The sequence below is a fragment of the Populus nigra genome, chromosome 16 (assembly GCF_951802175.1).
Source record: "Populus nigra chromosome 16, ddPopNigr1.1, whole genome shotgun sequence".
Taxonomy (NCBI): Eukaryota; Viridiplantae; Streptophyta; class Magnoliopsida; order Malpighiales; family Salicaceae; genus Populus; species Populus nigra.
The window spans coordinates 14449354-14468096 of NC_084867.1; the positions used below are offsets into that span (position 1 = coordinate 14449354).

Sequence of the window (18743 nt, forward strand, 5' to 3'; positions counted from 1 at the left end):
TGGCGTCCGTCGTGCGGTTTCAGGCATCCGTTAGACTGGTTACTCCCACTCGTGTCACCAGACAACATCCAGGAACGAGCGGAGTCAAGGATTTGTTACATAAGCAACTATGTATCGTCAAATCTTTTTCTATAGGTTGGAGATCTTCATGAAGAAGGCGATAGGAAGCATTCTGTAAATGTGGAAAAAAATTTGAGTGGCATTCAATAGAAAGAAAGAAAAAATTTTTGAGGAAGCAAAATGTTTCGAAGGTACAAGAGCTAGCCGATGAAAACAGCTGAAAGTCACAAACAAAACCCAACAGCAGAAAAAATATAGACAACTGAGCAAATTGTGCTCGAATTGCCCACTATGAGTTCTTTTCATTTCTAATTTCTAAACTTTTCGAACATACAAGGATGCCCAGGAAGAATTTTGCATTTTTGGTGGGTCAAACAAACAATATGCTCACATGCGATACACACCAAATAACAGCCTCAATTCTTCCAGCATCTGACAGCAGCGAACCCCATGCAGTATCTTCTCCAAAACACTCATGCTGCTGCTGAAGGTTTTTGAAAGGGCAAGAGTATCCTCACATTATCTCCGGTCCAAACCTGTTATACATATCAAATATTGCATTAATTACATTAGAAAATCTATCAATGGATCGAGCCCTACGGAAGTCCGCCATACCATCTAGACCAAAAGATTCATGTATGCTATTCCTTTCTGTGAGGACTTGGAAAAAATTTTCACCTAACAAACTTGAGCATCCCAGACAACTTCCACTGACCAGGCTGCCAAATTACACAAGCCAATGCCCAAAAGAAACGAAAAAGAGAAGAAAAAATGACCTGAATATCTACGTAAAGATCCATTGACATTCATAGATACAAGCCTTCTTTCTGGGCCCAACGACAATATTTCCTGCATCCTTTCTGGCCAATCCGAATTTAATCTACGAGCAAAGTCCTCAACCTCCCTGTATTATAGAAAATTAAAAGAGAAGTTGTGAATCTGAATCAGAGAGCGCTAAGAACCCTCTCTCTCTTCCTAAGAAATATATAGTTTAACAAACTTTTGCAGTCTAAAATATACTGCTGTTTCAACAGTGTCAAAACTCCACATGAAATGCTGCTAGTAACAAGATACAAATTGAACTCATTGACTGAATCGGATAATCAAGCATTATAATTAACCTGTCAAGTTCCTCCATCTTTGCAGGATCTAAATCATCATCAATGCCAGCATCATCAAAGTCTTGAGAATTTGAAGTTCTACTAGGAGAGGCTGCCAAAATATCGCTAACCTCATCATTAGGGCAAGCAGAAGGGAGAGTGTCTGACTCCTAAGAAATCAACCAACAACAGCAAAGTAGCAATGAGAGAAAAGCACCCTTCACAGTGCCAATAAGATAATCATGACATGCAAAACTAAATATGACACAATTACTGCAAAGCAATTCCATGAAGCAATGAAATGTGCGAGAGAAGATTGAGAAAGAAATTGAAACCTTCTTTTGGTTTTCATTTGAATTGTTTGAGGAGGAATCTTTTGATTGATCTTTTTTTCTCCGGTTTTTCTTTTTATTCTTACTCGTTCTACACCCCTTTGAATCTGCAAATGGTAGCGCATTTTATAAGTTTCCAAAAACAGAAGATACTTTAAAAGATAACTATTTAAGTACTGATTCACTCAAACATTCGTAGAAGCCATATACTGAACATGAATATCATTAAAAAGTCTGAAGCGACTGAAGAAACCTGTTGTTATCAAGTGCTATTGATTTGGTAAGAAGATGGTGCTAACCATCTTCAACAGGATAATGAAGAAACATCCACACACATACCTCCATCTGCACCATTTATAAATGATAGGAGATCCTCAACTGAGCGGTCATCTGCACGCTCCTCCTCAACCTCAACATCCTAGAACATGTGAAAAATCCATTTGCTATTATTACAAGATCCATTTGCAGGTATGAGGAATTGAATACTATAATGATTGTAGAGAAATTAAAACCACACAATTAAGAGATGCACCAACAGAAACAAAAATCAGCCAAATGATATAAATAAATAAAATGTTGTCCTTGGGAAAGCTGGAAAAAAAAAGTAACAACCTTCAATTTTTCTCTCTCTTTTAATTCTTTCCGCTTTCTTGCATATAATCGATTTAGAAGCCGGATTCGTGGATCATCAGTGATGTTTCTAAGAGGCTCCAATTTTTCTTCCTGGAGAAAACCAAATCTACATGAGAAAACACTCACATAGGCTAAAGAAATAAAGCATTGACTTATTATTGGCAACACCTCTGTGAGATCATCAGGCAAATGAAATGTTTCACGTATCTCCTCGGGAGTTTTCCCTTCAATAATTCGAGCAAGCGCACGGCTTGTAAGATCAACCAAAGGTTTCAACTGGAGGCTGTCTGCAGCAGATGTCAACTCACATAATCTTTTTGTATCCATCCGAATGAACTTTTCATCAAAAGTTTTTCGCTCCTAGAAAAAGAATGAGCAAGTAAAAATAACATTACTACTCAACTTGGCCATCCACAAGCTATGCTGTCCATCTCCACAACCCATCCTCCAAAACACACACACACACACACCCACGCCAAAAAAAAATAATCAAATATGAGATGATGGCATTTCTCTAATCCCTAAAATTCCAGAGTTCTGGGAAGTGATAGCATCTGAGAAAGCAGAAGAATTACAGGATCTGAAAAAGCAGAGAAGAAAATGAAAAAAACAAGTCAGACCTTATTAGAGCGACCTGGTACTTGATGAAACCGGCAGTAATCAAGTATTAAGCCCAAAATGGCAGGATTCACTCGTTGAGGAAGTGATATAGCATAATTCTTGGACGATCCCATGCCTGTTTGAATAATTTCTCGGCATATCATGGGGCAAAACATGGCTACCTCTTCTTCTACTTGTTGGATAGAACCATCGGCAGTTTGGAGCCAAATGTAAGACTTCATCTTCATACAGAAAACCCCAAAAAAGTTTAAGAAAGAACGCAATAAAAAGGCAAATTAAAGCTACAAATAAGCAAATAAAAGAAAGGGGAAAAAAAGAAAAGCTTGATGCCAGTACTGCGTATCCAGAAATTAAAATTCCAGCAGTTCCTTTTTCACCCAATTTTAAACAAACCTCAACTACTGAACAACCTTTATACAATCATATTTCTCAACCCTAGAAGTTTTCCAATATTCAACCTACTGCGTAACTATTCATCAAACAAACAAATTGCCAATAAAGATGCATATGTTACCAACAAGAAGCCAATTAAAGAAGGAGAAATGTGATCTACATCTATACAAATCAATTTAAAAGGAACACAAAATAAAGCTAATTAAAACAGAAAAAGGACTATTTACACAACTATGTAAGACATACCTGGGGTTTCACTACAGCCATTCCAGCTTCTGACATCTGGTAAAAACTGTAAAAAACTTAGTAATACTAATTGAGAGCTTGCACCTATGGTTTTAAAAACAAGAAAGAAGCGAAGGAAATAAAAGTTGTGTCCTCGTCAGAATGTTAACTTCTTCAGATGCACATAGGCTCTGTATCAATGCTTCCCAACATGACCCTTTGTTGAATCCCAACGACATGAATATCAGCATATTCTTATCAACAAAACTTCCTTGAATCATGAAAAAAAAAAAAAAAAACAAGAGAAGCAAGCATCATGTGATGTTATCTTGATTGAACAAATGGCAGAAACCAGTGAAAAGATTTACTATAAATCAAATTTCTCTCCAATTTCTTAATCTCCAGATCTTTATTAAAAAGATAACCAAGAATTCACCACAAAAAAAAGTTGCCTAAGCTCGTCTAGAACAGGAACTTATAAAATGAAAACTATACATTCAGTAATAAAGAAAAAAACCCGTCCATTCGTCCATTTTTGTTAACGAAGGAAGCATACAAGCTTTGCCGCAATAAAAATGTAGAGAGGAAAAGGAGAAGGAGAATGTCCAACACCTAAGCTAGTGATAAATTCAATTTCATATTTTTAACAATTGCATGAAGAATCATTAAAAATAAACAGAGAGTTGCATCTCTTCCTTTCAAGAAAACTTCACTATCTGTTAAAAATAACCTCTAGAAAAGACCGAGTTCGAACTGGTGAATACAAATTCAATTTCCAACACTAAAAATCGGATACAAATAAGAAAAAAAATTCAAAATTCAATCAAAATAAGTTTCAATACAAATGGAAAGCAATAACATTCATCAATGGATTAAATTCAAGAGATGGAGAATGAAGTTTCTAGCTTACCTTGAGTGGGAGAATTCAAGAGATTATGGAAAAATATTTAGACATTTAGGGTTTTGGGTTGCATTCTTTTTCTTTTTAAAAAAGATTTTAGCTTAGGGTTTATTTTTGGTATTTAAAGTTTTTTTTTTTAATTTCTGGTGTTTATTTCTCTTTCGTTGTTCTTTCTTTCTCTTTTGTTTATGGTGAGCTGCGTGTTGGGTGGTGCACGTGACTTCTATCAAGAAGATGGTCTGCCTCTCACGTGACTCCCTCTCGTTCTCTCAGTTAGTTTAGTTAGGGTTTCAACACTGTACTTTTTTGAGTTTTAACTGCAGCTGTCTGGTTTCTTACCTCAACTGGGCTTACAATTTATATGACAGCCTTGGTTCGTTCCGTTGGCCGTTGGGTTCACTTCTAACGACCGGTCCATCATCATGTTTCCATTATTACCCCTCCCAGATTTCTTATTTACGTTCTCTCTTGTTTTGTACGGTCGATTTGTATTTTCCTCGTCAGCTCTCAAATATCAAAATAATATTTATTTATTTTTACCTAATTTCACATGCCTTGCCCATGAATGTTAAGATTAGTAATAGAATTAGAAGAATTCATTAGCATGTTGACATTAATGTCTATGCCAAATTACACTTATTTTCATATTAGTTTAAAATCGAATTTTTTTATGATTTAAATTGACATACCATGTGTGTTAAGGTTTGAGTTTTTTTTTAACGAGAAGCTTTAATGAATTAAAATTAAATATTTTTTTGGATGCAGGGAGAGGTTCTTCTATCTTTTATAAACAAGCCAGCCTATTGATCATTGATGCGTGCGTGCATGTTCAAATACGCAAGATATTTTTCCAATAAGATTTGATTAATTTCGAGGAAAATTTAATCTTTCGATGGATCTTGCAAAATGTAGCTTTCTCTTTGCTTTTCCTGCTGTAGATTACATCGTATGTGCCTTTTAAAAAAAATAAAAAATTCAGTGGGTTTGGAAGGCTAAAACTTTTTAATGGATTGGTTTTGATCTTGATGGGTTCTAGAGTACATTATACATATTTAGAAATACAAATGGGCATAGAGATGGATGCATGCTTGTAACTCGTAACTCCCAGCCAAAAATGGTGCCCCAATAACATCCTAATTACCTTGACAGATTAATTAAATTGCCAATTTAAGTAGAAACGACAGCGTACGGAAGTGGCGGTTTTCGTGGTGCCAAATAAAGGATGGTGGCTGGCTTGGCGGTTGGCAGTTGGCAGCAGCGTGGCCATGGACTTTTTATCTCTTTGCTCCACCACAGCACGAGTCATTAGTCAAGAAAGATTGATGTTGTCCTGTCATTGTATACTCTGCCACTTAGCTGAGTTTAGGTCATCTAACCATCATGTGGTTGTTTAACAGGAAAGGATCATCTGGGTTCTCTTCGTCTTCCACGGCCGAGGAAGTCACTCATGGGGTCGATGCCTCTGGCCTTACTGCCATTGTTACAGGTCTTACATACTCTTTTCTGTTTGAATTATGATTGTCTTGTCTTGTACTTATGGATGCAAAAAGAATAAGGGATAGATTGGTTCTTATCTGAATTTATTAGGTTTAGTACGTCCAGAGTCCATTTTGATAGATGAAAGAGACGGTAATTTAATAAACTAGCAAATGTCTCCATGTTTGACAGGCCTTTCCATCTTTCTATGGTTATACATAGGATCTCTTAGTGATACATTGCCATCTTAATTATAGCTCTCAAGTTTTACTTCTCTTCTATGCTGTCCCGTTTGTGATTCATGATGTTAATTCATGTAGCACTTGGTGCAAATTTGGGGTGATTTTTGAAAATTTCAATAAGATTTATTAGGATGGAATTGCGGTAAAGGTTTGTGCTTCTGTAGATATTCAGGAATCATGATTATATCTTACAGAATTCAGATTCCATCTTGTGCCCTTTAGTTGTGGTATTTGTATGGTGAGACAATACCCAAAATGCCTCAGTTATTTGCAAGTTCATTTCATTTGCTAGTATATAATGCTAGAACTGATAGCATCTGAGGGATTACTGACAGGGTTTTAGGATCTAGTTCTTCACAATTCTATGAAATGAATACGCTTGCACGTCTTTGGAAAGATTACAAAACATTTATTGCGGAGAATGTAAATCTATCTACATGCTTTATGATTAATGGGTATATTCTATAGCTTCTTATTGTTGACTGCATGTATTGCACAGATTTTCTTGTGTTCAAGACATTCAATAATTTGTATTTGCACTATGAACTGACAAGCATCCTCTGATTTTAGGAGCATCTAGTGGTATTGGCACTGAGACTGCACGGGTTCTTGCATTGCGTGGTGTCCATGTTATTATGGGGGTCAGGAATATGGCTGCTGGAAGAGATGTCAAAGAAGCAATAGTTAAGGAAATACCCTCGGCCAAAGTTGATGCCATGGAATTGGACCTAAGTTCTCTGGCATCTGTGAGGAATTTTGCATCGGATTTCAATTCCTCTGGTCATCCATTGAACCTCTTAATGTAAGGAAAAATAAAGAATCCTAATGATTGAACGATATGGCCTGTGTTCACGCATGCATAGCTTTCATAGTGTAGCCTGATCCTTCTCAATTTACTGAATTATAGAAAAATGAATCATTTTATCTTCTCTATTGTAAGTAACAATGCAGGAATCATGGCGCCACCATTCATGCTCTCCAAAGACAACATGGAGCTACAGTTTGCAACAAACTACCTGGGTACTAATATTATTATTTTTTATAGAAAAATCCCAATTTAATTATTTCTTATCCAAAAACGAGTTGACTAAGTCATTTTCTCTTAATACTTTCCACAGGACATTTTCTTTTGGCTAATCTTTTATTGGATACCATGAAGAAAACAGCACATGAAAGTAACAGAGAAGGAAGAATTATAAATGTTTCCTCTGACTTTCACCATTACCCATATCCTGAAGGGATTCGTTTTGATAAAATCAATGATCAGTCAGGGTAACACTATAATCACTCAGAATTGCATGAATTTCTAATCTTGAAAGCATACTAGTCAGCAAACAGGATTACAGTGTCCATAATTTGATATACTTATTTTTAAACATGCCTACTCCCAGGATATTGGCAGTTGCATTTTAGGTCTTTCAATTTTCTGAAGAAACAACATATTTTATATTTTTTCTGCTTAAATGATGAAATAAATCTTATGTCTTAAAGTGAAATCTGAACCTGCAGAACAAAGTTGATGAAATAAAGATAATTCTCTTAGTGCCATGCATGGAGAATATATGCATGTGATACTTCGACCTGTCTTCAGTTTTTTAAACTATTGTGCATGCTTCATATGATTTAGCTGAAGGCCTTTCAAATCCCCATGATTTGTGATTGAACATTTTATCAGTAAACATGAATACTTAATAGCTAATAGCTTATCATATGTCAGTTTTTTGGCAGTTTTGTGTGTTTGTATGATGTGATTCACAAGACATAATTGTTAAATGTAGTATGACTTTTTTTATTGAAATAACCTTCATAAAACATCTCAGTTTCTTCCAGTATCATGTGTAAGCTCTTAAATCATGAAACTCTATCAGCATTCTCAACATGCATTGAATTTGATGCATGCTATTCAGTACGTTTGATTTGTTACTTGATATAATCTTGCTATTTAATATCGATCTCGAATGGAGGATTTTAATTGTCTATGATTGCTCTTGTAAAGGTATAAAAAATTCCAGGCATATGGCCAGTCCAAGCTTGCTAATGTGCTGCATGCTAATGAACTCATGAGACGATTCAAGGTATCTGGTCTTCTTTTTGATAACAGGGTCACAGGAAGTACTTGATGGTGAAAAGAGAAAGTCGATACATTCTTTTATGGATACGGATAAACATATTTTTTTAGCCACAATAAGATTCGAACCATTCTTTTCTAGAAAAAAAAACCTCTAACTGCTTGTAGATGATAACCTACACTATATCTGTGCATGGATAGATATGACGTTAAGGGTAATCAGTTATAATGTTGGTTGCTTTGATAATCAGGAGGATGGAGTAAACATTACTGCAAATTCACTGCATCCTGGAGTAATCGCCACCAATCTTTTCCGTCATAATACAAGTCTTGCCAATGACAATCCCATAAGAGGTTTCACATTTTGACTATGTTATCTTTTGGGTCCTACTTCTCTGGACTGAGTCCTAAATTCAAGAGCAAAATACCTTCTTAACTTTAGTTCTTTTGATTTAATTCAGTCTTCCTTGAGTCGGCTGCCAGGCTTGTTCTAAAAAATGTCCAGCAGGTGAGCTAGCTGCCTTCCATAATAAAACTCCTAATAGCACTTAGTTTGTTTACAAAGTTCCCTAAACTAAATACCTTTATTGCATAAAAGCCTACTAATTCTTCGTTTCCTTTCACATTTCATTTTTTTTTTCTTGAATTTGATTGCAGGGTGCTGCAACAACGTGCTATGTGGCATTGAATCCACAAGTAAAGGGCGTAAGTGGTGAATATTTTTCAGGTTGTAATTTGGCCAAAGCATCCTCAATGGCTAAAGATGCTGAGTTAGCGAAGAAACTTTGGGATTTCAGCATGAATTTGGTTAAATAAATGATGCATACAAGTTTCTATATTTCCAAAATAATGTATTATATTTGAGTGGGATTCTTGTATCTGAAAAAGATGAGGGTATATTTTATTTGCCATATGGTCTTTGATATCAATGTTTTATTATGACCATGCACTTGAGGAATACTACTTTCTCAAGAAGAAGAATTTTAAGGAATGCCATTTGTATTTCATTTTGGAAAAGGAATCAGTCATGACATGCCCTCCCCTTTCCTTCCCTTCAAACTCTTAACTGTACAAAGCTGAAAATTATCAGACATGATCTCAGCAACTAACCTTAATGAGCTTGCATGCATTGAGATCATTGGTTGAACTAAATTGGCTTCATGGGCAGGCCTAGTTTCCATGGACTGGACTGGGCCCCTTGCTTTAGCTCGTAACAGAAAGGAAATGGTTAGACCATCACTGTCCACTGACCTTTGGAGAGTACAACCACAAAGAAAGGGCTACTGCAGAAGATGTGGGAATGATAAGAGAGAGAGAAATTGAGCAAAAAAGGAGCATCTGGGTTCTCAGCTACTTCCACAGCTGCAAAAGTTGCACAAGGGATTGATGGCTCTGGTCTCACTGTGTTAAGAACTCTCTAATTTGAGAAGAAAGTAACAGAAGAAGTAAAGAGACTTGCAGTGTAATGCAAAAACTGGATTTTCTTATTGCTTGACCATCACAATTACTTTATTTATACAATCCTTTCTCCTCTTTCCATCCATCAACTAACTTCTAATTGAATTCTAACTGCTAACTAACTCCTTGCCAACTAACTCATTGCCACGTGTGATTCCCTTCTAACTGCTGCTTCCTGTTGCTGGTATTGCTGGCTGCTGTTTTTGTAAACAAGGTTGCTTACTTCTTTCAATCTTTGCTCCCGACAATTAATCCAAGTCTTGTAACACACTGCCATTATCACTGGTCAAGTTTTTTTTCCTCCCAAAAATAAGTGATCTTTTGAAAGCAAAAGCATTGGTGAAAAGTTCTTTATCTGATGACCATTGACGCTATTCTGCTGCAAGAGCATCAAGTGGGATTGGAGCAGAAACAGAACGCTTATGTAGTCATGGGGAGTGAGGAATATGGTAGCCAGCAGGGAGGTGCAGGAAGCCATGGACCAAGGGAAATCCTGCTGCAAAAGTTGATGCCATGGAATTGTTTTTAAGCACAATGGCATCAGTTAAGAAATTTGCAGCAGACTTTTAAGTCCTTGAATCTTCCCTTAAACCTTCTCATGTAAAGTTAATTGGATAACAGGAAAAATGATTGATGGACTTTAATTTTGACTACTGTTTTCATTTTGCTTACGTTGAGCAGCTTTTATTGTTTTTACTTCGTGACAAATCTTTACCGAATGCAGATATACATTTGGTAGTAACAACGCAGGAATCATGGCAACACCATTAATGCTTTCTCAAGACAAACATAAACTTCAATTCGCTACATCATTTGAATGGCTTCGCAACGCATGATAAGTCGAAAGGCACATGATACCTTATTATTCAGTAAATTGACGAGAACAAGAAAATACAGAAATCGCTGGATTAGATTCTTTTCAGTTACTAGTGGTAATGTACATACAAGTAAATCAGTTTGAACAACAGTTAATCTGCCCCAGCATAAACCATTGCACGAAACAGACAAGCACAGGCTCGTCAAATCCACATCTGCTTGGTAAACAAATTTCTAATCCCGGTTCAGTTCATCTTCTGTACAGCCGTTTCAGACCCAGAAAAGTAATAATCGTACTTGCTACCTTAATCTTTGTTTTTCTTCTATACCATGATCTAAAAGAATATACAGTTCTCAATGCCATGAATAATTTCCTTACTAAAGGAACTGCCATACAATGGATCATCAGAGGCCACACCGTGCAGGGGGGGAATGTATCCCTTATCTTAATTCAGCCAAGTGCTAGAAAGATTTCCGCTCTGAAGTTCGTGCAAGTTCGCAAGTCATGTCACCACAAAATGCCCACATGAGCGAGTTTCTTAGTCTAGTTAGCAAGCTCCATTTCAGTGCATCTAAAGATCCGACCAGAGTGAGTACTGTCAAATACCTTAACATGCTTGTCATGCATGGATCCAAATGCATAAGCTTGGAACTACACTGACCAGTCTGCCCCCAGCCACTTCATCACCTTAAACCTTATTCCACATTTCCTACCCCTTGTTGAACATGCCAGTTTTCCTCAGCTGTTAATGTCATGAATAAAAAATCATATAGAACCAAAATGACCATCTCAAAACCTTGAAAGCTTGCTTTGATCCGTCAGTCTTTGATTCGTCAGTCCACAAACAATTTATTAGATTATATACCTCCAGTTCGACTGGGTAAAGGAGAATTGGGACTTAGATCCAGGGATGGTTTCATTTTCACATGATCCCTCAAAAGCTGCCGAGACACTCGATCAGCCAACACTGATTGTCCATCATAAGGTTCCCCTGGAGTAGGCCTTCCAAGCTGCTTTCCTATGAGATCATTTTCACATGGAACCAGCTCTGAGAAGATGGGAGAACCTGGCTGCATTCCTCGAAACAGATCAGGACTGGAATCATGATAAGCCAAGCCATGGACATATATACCATTTGAGTGATTTTGCATGTTTCCAAAACCCTCTTGGAAGTGAACTGAATGCTTCAAGTGATTAAAAGGTATAGCACCAGTGCCACCTGTCAGAGGTGTGGATGAGCCAGAAGTGGTCCGTGGGCTAGCTATGGGTGAAGGAGACATTCTTCCATTCAGATGTTGTGGTGACCTTGAATGCAAAAGAGGGCTTCCAATGGGAGAAACAGGGCATGATATGTTCCTTGGAATGTGTAAATCACTACAGATTTTGGGAATTGAAATCAGACAATAAGATGATGATTTCAGTAATGGCAGTGATATTGTGAGAGAGATAGATACCTGGTATGTAGACCAGTTTTTGAAACTCTAGATGAATGAACTGCAAGCCTCTCTGAATCCAAGGTGGGAAAATTTCTTGCATGATTAATGCCCTGAAAAATGATCAATAAAACGCAGCAACACTTAACATAGCTGGTATCCAAGAGAGGAATGATGCAATAGGCACGAAAAACTGCTTGTTTGAGATCTCAGAGTAGCAGCATCAAAATATGTTAACCAACAAACCAGTCAAAAGTTGCTAAATCTTCTTAGCCCAGGAACAGTACTACCTACACAGGATTTCATGCAAACCTAAATCAAGGCACTTACAAAGAGACTGGCACTACATGAAAACACGCAAACATCGAGACTGTTACTACACTCTACAAGCAAGATGTATTGCCACTACATGTACCTCAGCCTTTCATCACAGATTTTAGGAGAGCCCGACTAATCCTTTTCTCATAAATGGAACTATTTCTACATTCTTTCAAGCAGTCATTTGCTCCTTCCAGGTCTTGCTATCTTACAACATTAAGAGCACTTTAGTAGCTGTCATGAAGCATTAGTGAACTTCCTATACATTCACCAATTTGTTCCAAAGTTGCTGATTGGTTCAGAAATCCAAATTTAAATGGAAAAAAACAATTATCAAAAACTCCACCCAGATATTCTTCTATAAGTCATGTTCTGTGATACTTAACCTTTACATGCATCTCCAGGTCATCAAATAACCAATTCATCTCCATTAACTCTTTCAACAAATCTTTACTGCACATAACAAGGCAATCTAACTTATTCCAAAAACATCTTATGGTTTTCATCCTGCTCCTGCCTTTGATGACAGATCTAAAGGTGTCTCCCATGTCATACTTCTAACAAAAGCAGAAGAATATGGGTTGTGTAACCTTCAACCCCAGACACATATTGGCTTATCAACTTCTCTAACAGGAGAGAAATCCAATGGTGTCTCTCACATACATACTAACAAAACAGAAAAATATAGGTTATTGTTTATACAGCCTCCCATCCAGTGCATGCATCCTCTTTGCTGCACATTCTGCTTGTATCCTTACCAGTGCAAACTTCTTTCCACAAATTCAGAGAAAGCACTCTATACCAGACTGTAAAACTATTGTGAATGAAAAAAAAAAAGATGACAAGTTCCACAAATAACCAAACTTCTTTCTTTCCCTAATTTTTGTCAGGCATCATTACAAATTCATACATTTATCATGGCATCAAAGGACTGCACAAAATGCATTTCAGCACCATATCAGAGATAAATTTAACATGATGCATTTCCTAATTAAAACAAACAGAAAATACTAAAGGAAAGAAATAAAGTTCAACATCATGGCATGTGAAACTTGACCTCAGTAGAAATGAAAGGACAACATGAAAAAAGGAAATACCAGAATTTTAACTCCATTTGAAACCCCAGGAGGTGGATCTGTAGGATCAAGGCACAGAATAGGTCTTTCCAAAGGAGCAGCTAATTTTACAAAAGGATGCTCTAAAAGCTGGGAAGCTGTAGGACGATGTACTGGATTGCGTTGCAAACATTGCCTAACAAAGTCCTTCCCTTCATTCGAGAGGTCCTCTGGAATTTCTGGGAGATCCTTGCTATTTCCAATTTTAAACATGGCAGCAACCTTAAGCCCGCAAAACAAAGACATCAGACAATGAGAAGAAAAAACAGAATCAGATACCTGTGAAATCTTTATAAATGAGAACCGTGTGTCAAGATACATCAGAATAATTGACATAGGTATCCTTGGATCAACTAAAATATTTAGCTTTTAGACAACATAACATTTAAATATCATCATATATAGGAATTACCCCTTCAAACTGGCTCCAAGGTGGTTTTGTAGTAGCCATCTCCAAAACAGTGCATCCAAGACTCCATATATCCACAGCAAGATTACAGCCATTTGAGTTCTTTATAACCTGTGCAAACAATGAAAATGAGGGTTTAATATAATATGGAGAACACCATATGATAAGGAAAGAAAGATCGAGCAAGAAAAGACTCTGACCTCAGGGGCCATCCAATAAGGGCTTCCCTTGAATGATAGTGGACATGACTGCCCAGTGATCTGCAAAACAGAGATTAGGTCAGTTGGGCAAGCAGGATATGACCATATGAGGAGGGGCAGTAAAAGTAGTCTGCAGCACGTAAAACTTTTTTTCACCAAGTGCATGCACCCAAATGATATAAACTTAATAAATCAGTCTTCACAAGGTAATTTTTCTTGCTGGTAAAGGATTACAAGAGCTGCCAAGTTGTCATATGCACCATTCAACTAACTCCATATCCCTAGATATAAATAAATCAGCTCCAGTTCGGACTGAAATTTATCTCATTTTGGAGCAAAAACTAAATGCCCACACTTACATGTTTTGCCATGCCAAAATCAGCTAATTTAACACGACCATTCGGATCTACAAGTATGTTTGCTCCTTTGATATCTCTGAAGAGACAAGATATTCATCAAAATAATAAATGAATAAATAAGGAAAGGCATGAGAATATTAACAATGTTTAAGTTGAGAAAACAAATTGTTATAATTTAGAAGATCAAACAAAGGCAAGTCCACTCACCTATGGACAGTGCTTTTAGAATGCAAAAATGCAAGTCCTGACAAGATTTGCTGGGTATAACTGCGAATAACTAGCTCACCCAACTGGCCATACTCCTGGAGAAGTTTATATATGGACCCACCAGATACATACTCCAAGTATATATAAAGTCGGTCACCAACCTGTTCAAAAAATCATATAGTAATTTCAAATGTTGATTCAAATTGCAAATTGCACACAATGCAGTAACACTACATGCCGACTTATTGCACTATGGAGTTAAATAAGTCAAAACTCAAAGTGACCAGAAATTTAGTTTCTAGAGTACCACTATCAGGCTTTATGATCACTGACTGTCATTCTAATCCTTGCATAAAAGGACTGATTCTAATAGCCAAAGATTATGGTATAATAACAAAAGATTCAATATAAATATCAAGGGATTAAATTCAATAGCACCTGCATGCAAAAGATAAAGAATGGTGCATGAGACATACCGTCTCAGATCCATAGTACTGCACAATGTTTGGGTGCTGAAAGCGGCTTAAAAGAGAAATTTCCTGTCAAAAGACTGAAAGTAAGAACTTCTTCCAAAGTTATTTAAAGGTTAAATAATAATAACAATAAAAAAAACTGTCGGCAAGCAACAAACTTTATTTTGTTGTCACAGGAAACTTCATTGTTAATGTGTAATCAACTTACCTGCATCAACTGCTTAGCACTTTCTTTTGACTTGGCATCATCTGAAAACAATGTCACCTCCTTCATTGCACACATTTCACCACTTTCACTGAGCGATTGTAAAGGTAAAATCAGAAATAATTTCACAAACATTAGGAAACTAAGGAATAGTTTAAAATGTCATTCAATCAAAAAGTGGATCCAGTCATGTAAGTTTTCATGAGAAAGAAGCCACAAAAAAAATAATTAACTTAACTGATTGAAGTCGTCTTTCCAAGTTAAAATTGAAGTCAGGATAGCAATCACATAATTGTAGATCATAGACAGTTGAGTATTATGCATCAAAGGCATTTACATGCAATATTGTTAAATCAAACAAATTCAAGCATCTGCTTTTGGGGCTTATACCTGTTAAATCCAAGATAGACATGTCCAAATGTGCCTCTACCTAGCAGCTTTCCTTTTTTCCAGCGAGATCCAGGGCTTGTTGGGTTCTCTGCCCTTCCTGGACTTCGTGGCACAGAAGGAGATGCTGCTGCCGAGTTTGAATGAGAAAAGGGAGAGGGGCTGGAAACTGTTACAGGAGGGAGGGGTAGCCGGTGACTTTGTTGTTTCCCATCATCTGGCCAGCTTGTCTGGGACTCGATTGTCCCTCCTGCTCTAGGATGAATTGGAGTAACAGCACCACTCTGGACTCTGGAGCTGGGGCCAGGACTGGTCATTCTAGGACTAGGTATTGGAGAACATTCAGGGCTACCCCTGCTTTGTTGCCAGAATAATTGTCCTGACATATCCCCTCCCATTGAATTATGTCCAGAATTGTAACCTGAACCAGGGCTGGAGCAGTGGCCAGATCCTAGTAAATTGACGTCTGGGTATGGCTTCCCAGCCCAGAAAGCGGAGTTTATGACTTGCTCAGCGCCAAATGCTCTCATAGGACTTCTGGAAGGACTTGACATGTAGCTGTCTGGAGCACTGCAGAAAGAACCATGTTTTGGAACCTGTAGATTCGGCACATGACTGCTTATAGGTCTCCGTTTAGGTGATGTTGGGGAGGTATGATTACCAAAAGAAAGGTTAGCTGGTTTCTTTGCCTCTCTTGAGTTCACTTGGCTGACGGTAGCACAGTGATCCTTGAACATTGCACTTCAGTGGAAAATGCAGTTCATTTGCATTAGTTAAATGAGGTAGCAGATAAACCATAAATAATGAACATTCAAAAATTACACAGGCTTACCTGGAAGGGCTGCTAGCAATAGTTCTGGTCCCAAGGTCATAGTCAGTTGCCAGAGGACTACGTTGACTTGAGTCAGCAGGATCTTCACTATCAGTGGAGCTCTCACTGAAAACTGAAGTAGTGGCCAAATCCCCATCTAAATCTGTTGGATTCGACTTATTGCGAATGCATCCAGGTCTTGGGGGAGGCAAATACAATGATGACTTTGCACCCTTTTGCAATCTTGGTTTTGTTGATATACCAATTCCAGAGTCTGTACGCCCCACACTTGCAGGGTGCACACCAGGAAGGGGAAGTGGTTGGGCATGGGGCCTCTCAGCAAAACTTTGACACCTAGAAACATGTTTTGATGAAGGTGATGGTGATGGCGATCTTGATTCTGCTCGAGATTGAGAACCCCTCTCTGAGATAGTGTCACTGCAGCGTCTTCGAGAACCTCCAGGTCTACCATTTAGCTTACCATCAGATGGACTCTTAAATCTTCTGTGTAATGTATCAATAAAACTTTCCTTGTTTGCTTTCTTCTTCACTTCTTTAGATGATGACTTTCCCCACCATGAAGGCATCTTTTTCTCAATTTTTCTTTTTGGTTTTGAAGAATCACTATGCAAATTTTTCCTAAGCTATTCCATACTGATATCAAACACTCAACACAGCATCTCTGTATGAAGTTTCGAACCACATGAACACCCTAGAATGCTTGATGTCTTAGAAAGTTCGAGTCCTTCGTTCAACAACGAAGTTCACTACAGGAGTTGCATGAAAATTGCAGCTAACATTCCAGGAGGGAAGTTTTGAGTGATATCGTAAACTTTCAGAGATTATAAACCTGCAGGCATAAATTGAAAGGTCCATCTTCAATTCTCTCAAGAAACTGAATATCTTCAAAAATAACAGAAATTAACCAAAACTATAAAATTTACAAGAGCTAAACCGCTAACACTGTCTCAGAAACTTAATTGCAATAACACATTTGCATGAAGAAGAATACATATGATTTCATCTTTTTAATTCTAATCACGCATTTGTATGAGCCAACAAGTGTTCGAGTACAAAATGGTCTTTTGGAAACACTAGTAAGAAGTCCAAAAACCCATTATTGACTGGTTTTTAGGTTTAACAAACAGCTTCAAGTCTAATTCCAGGAATATCCATTTGACTTCAATAATGGAAAGAAACATCAAATGTAATTTTCCAAGAAAAAGAAACACTCCATTCCAATACTTATAAATCTAAATACAGGAACTGACAAAACCCAAATCCTTTGATATCTCTAACACAATTATTAATCTCAGATTTTACTCTCTCTTTTTTTACAACTATAAAAAGAGTGAGCACAAAGTGGGTTCCTTCGCTTCTTTCACATTCTCTTCATTCACGCCTATTTTCTCAGGAACCAAACAGACTCTAAAGACCTCAAATTGCTAAAAAGAAGAAAACTTTACCAAACAGATCTAAACTTTTGAAAAACAAACATGACGCGAACAACAAACACCGAAACCAAATCCATTTCCTTCAAAATATCAGTAAAAAAAAATGGGGCATAAGAAAAACCCTTACTTTTCCATATGCTCGATGAAGCATCGAAGCTGAAGTAGAGGTAGATGAAGTGATTGATTAGAACAACAAATCTTCCAAGTTTGAACTCTGAAGAGTGAAAGAAGCAAAATTAAAAGAGACCCAATAAAAATCTGAATCTAAGAAATGAGAAAATGAGAGAAAGATTTCGAATTTGAGAGGTAGTGACGAGAACAAAAGAGATCGCGTTAGATGGAGAGAGATTTTGATAGGAATGTAGAGAGAGAACAGAAAGACTGTCTGAACTATGACATGAACTTTGTATTTGCGTTGATATTTACCATATTAATAATGTAATAAAATATAATATAATACAACAGTGCTGCTGCTGCGGTTATTATTTATTTATCTATTTACTATTGTTATTATTATTTGGAATTGTTGATTTTTTATTCTTTTTGTGCAAGTTTACTTGTAGCAGGGAAATTCTATGATGAGCTTGGAAACTTACATCCTTATAGTGTTCTTTTATGCTTGATTTTGGCTTTACATCATGGATTAGCAAAGATTATAGAACATAATTAAATTGTGATTTATTATTTATTTAAAATCATGAAATTTTATGTTTGAGATTCGGTTCAAATGATAGATGTACTTACTAATTATTATTTCAGATTTGAATTAAGGAAAAACCTACGAGACAAATCTTTATTATTTTTGTTATTGATATACCAACTTGAATGTAAATTACATAGGTAAACCTCAATTATGAAGGTTTAATATATTAAAAAGTAATATAAATTATATATTTTTTGTGTTGAGATAATTATTTGATGTAATATTAAAGATAAACTTGTACAAGTTTCAAGTTTTTAATGGTTTTCACATGAGAGTTGTATTAGAGAATAATATAAATTATATTTTAAAGTTTTACTTAATAATTAAATAATAATTTAAATTA

The 18743-nt window shown here is 36.7% G+C and overlaps 3 protein-coding genes across 5 annotated transcripts; 1 reads left to right on the forward strand and 2 right to left on the reverse strand.

The window, feature by feature from the left end:
• Window positions 1-181: 181 nt before the first annotated feature.
• LOC133675742 (SKP1-like protein 21) lies at window positions 182-4567 on the reverse strand. 3 transcript variants are annotated; one of them, XM_062097217.1, is made up of 11 exons: window positions 4275-4567; window positions 3535-3635; window positions 3386-3421; window positions 2746-2967; window positions 2294-2485; window positions 2105-2215; window positions 1832-1910; window positions 1496-1599; window positions 1182-1330; window positions 837-964; window positions 182-596 (listed from the first exon to the last, which is right to left on the reverse strand). In XM_062097217.1, exons 2-11 carry the CDS (start codon window positions 3613-3615, stop codon window positions 580-582), a joined length of 1119 nt encoding a protein of 372 aa, XP_061953201.1. In that variant the 5' UTR covers window positions 3616-3635; window positions 4275-4567; the 3' UTR covers window positions 182-579. The 3 variants fall into 3 exon arrangements, with proteins under 3 accessions (XP_061953201.1, XP_061953202.1, XP_061953203.1); XM_062097218.1 differs by lacking the exon at window positions 3535-3635 and having other exon boundaries at window positions 4275-4565; XM_062097219.1 differs by lacking the exon at window positions 3535-3635 and having other exon boundaries at window positions 3386-3431; window positions 4275-4565.
• A 765-nt stretch (window positions 4568-5332) lies between these two features.
• On the forward strand, window positions 5333-9068 carry LOC133675743 (short-chain dehydrogenase TIC 32, chloroplastic-like). Its single transcript, XM_062097220.1, has 8 exons — window positions 5333-5751; window positions 6554-6785; window positions 6924-7003; window positions 7102-7255; window positions 7980-8058; window positions 8303-8405; window positions 8513-8559; window positions 8709-9068. The coding sequence occupies exons 1-8, from the start codon at window positions 5646-5648 to the stop codon at window positions 8865-8867; spliced, it is 960 nt and encodes a 319-aa protein (XP_061953204.1). The 5' UTR covers window positions 5333-5645; the 3' UTR covers window positions 8868-9068.
• A 1277-nt stretch (window positions 9069-10345) lies between these two features.
• LOC133675548 (mitogen-activated protein kinase kinase kinase YODA-like) lies at window positions 10346-18106 on the reverse strand. Its single transcript, XM_062096961.1, has 12 exons — window positions 17825-18106; window positions 16265-17093; window positions 15436-16173; window positions 15049-15136; window positions 14844-14906; window positions 14368-14528; window positions 14161-14236; window positions 13802-13861; window positions 13605-13712; window positions 13175-13414; window positions 11781-11872; window positions 10346-11700 (listed from the first exon to the last, which is right to left on the reverse strand). The coding sequence occupies exons 2-12, from the start codon at window positions 16828-16830 to the stop codon at window positions 11184-11186; spliced, it is 2709 nt and encodes a 902-aa protein (XP_061952945.1). The 5' UTR covers window positions 16831-17093; window positions 17825-18106; the 3' UTR covers window positions 10346-11183.
• Window positions 18107-18743: the final 637 nt, after the last annotated feature.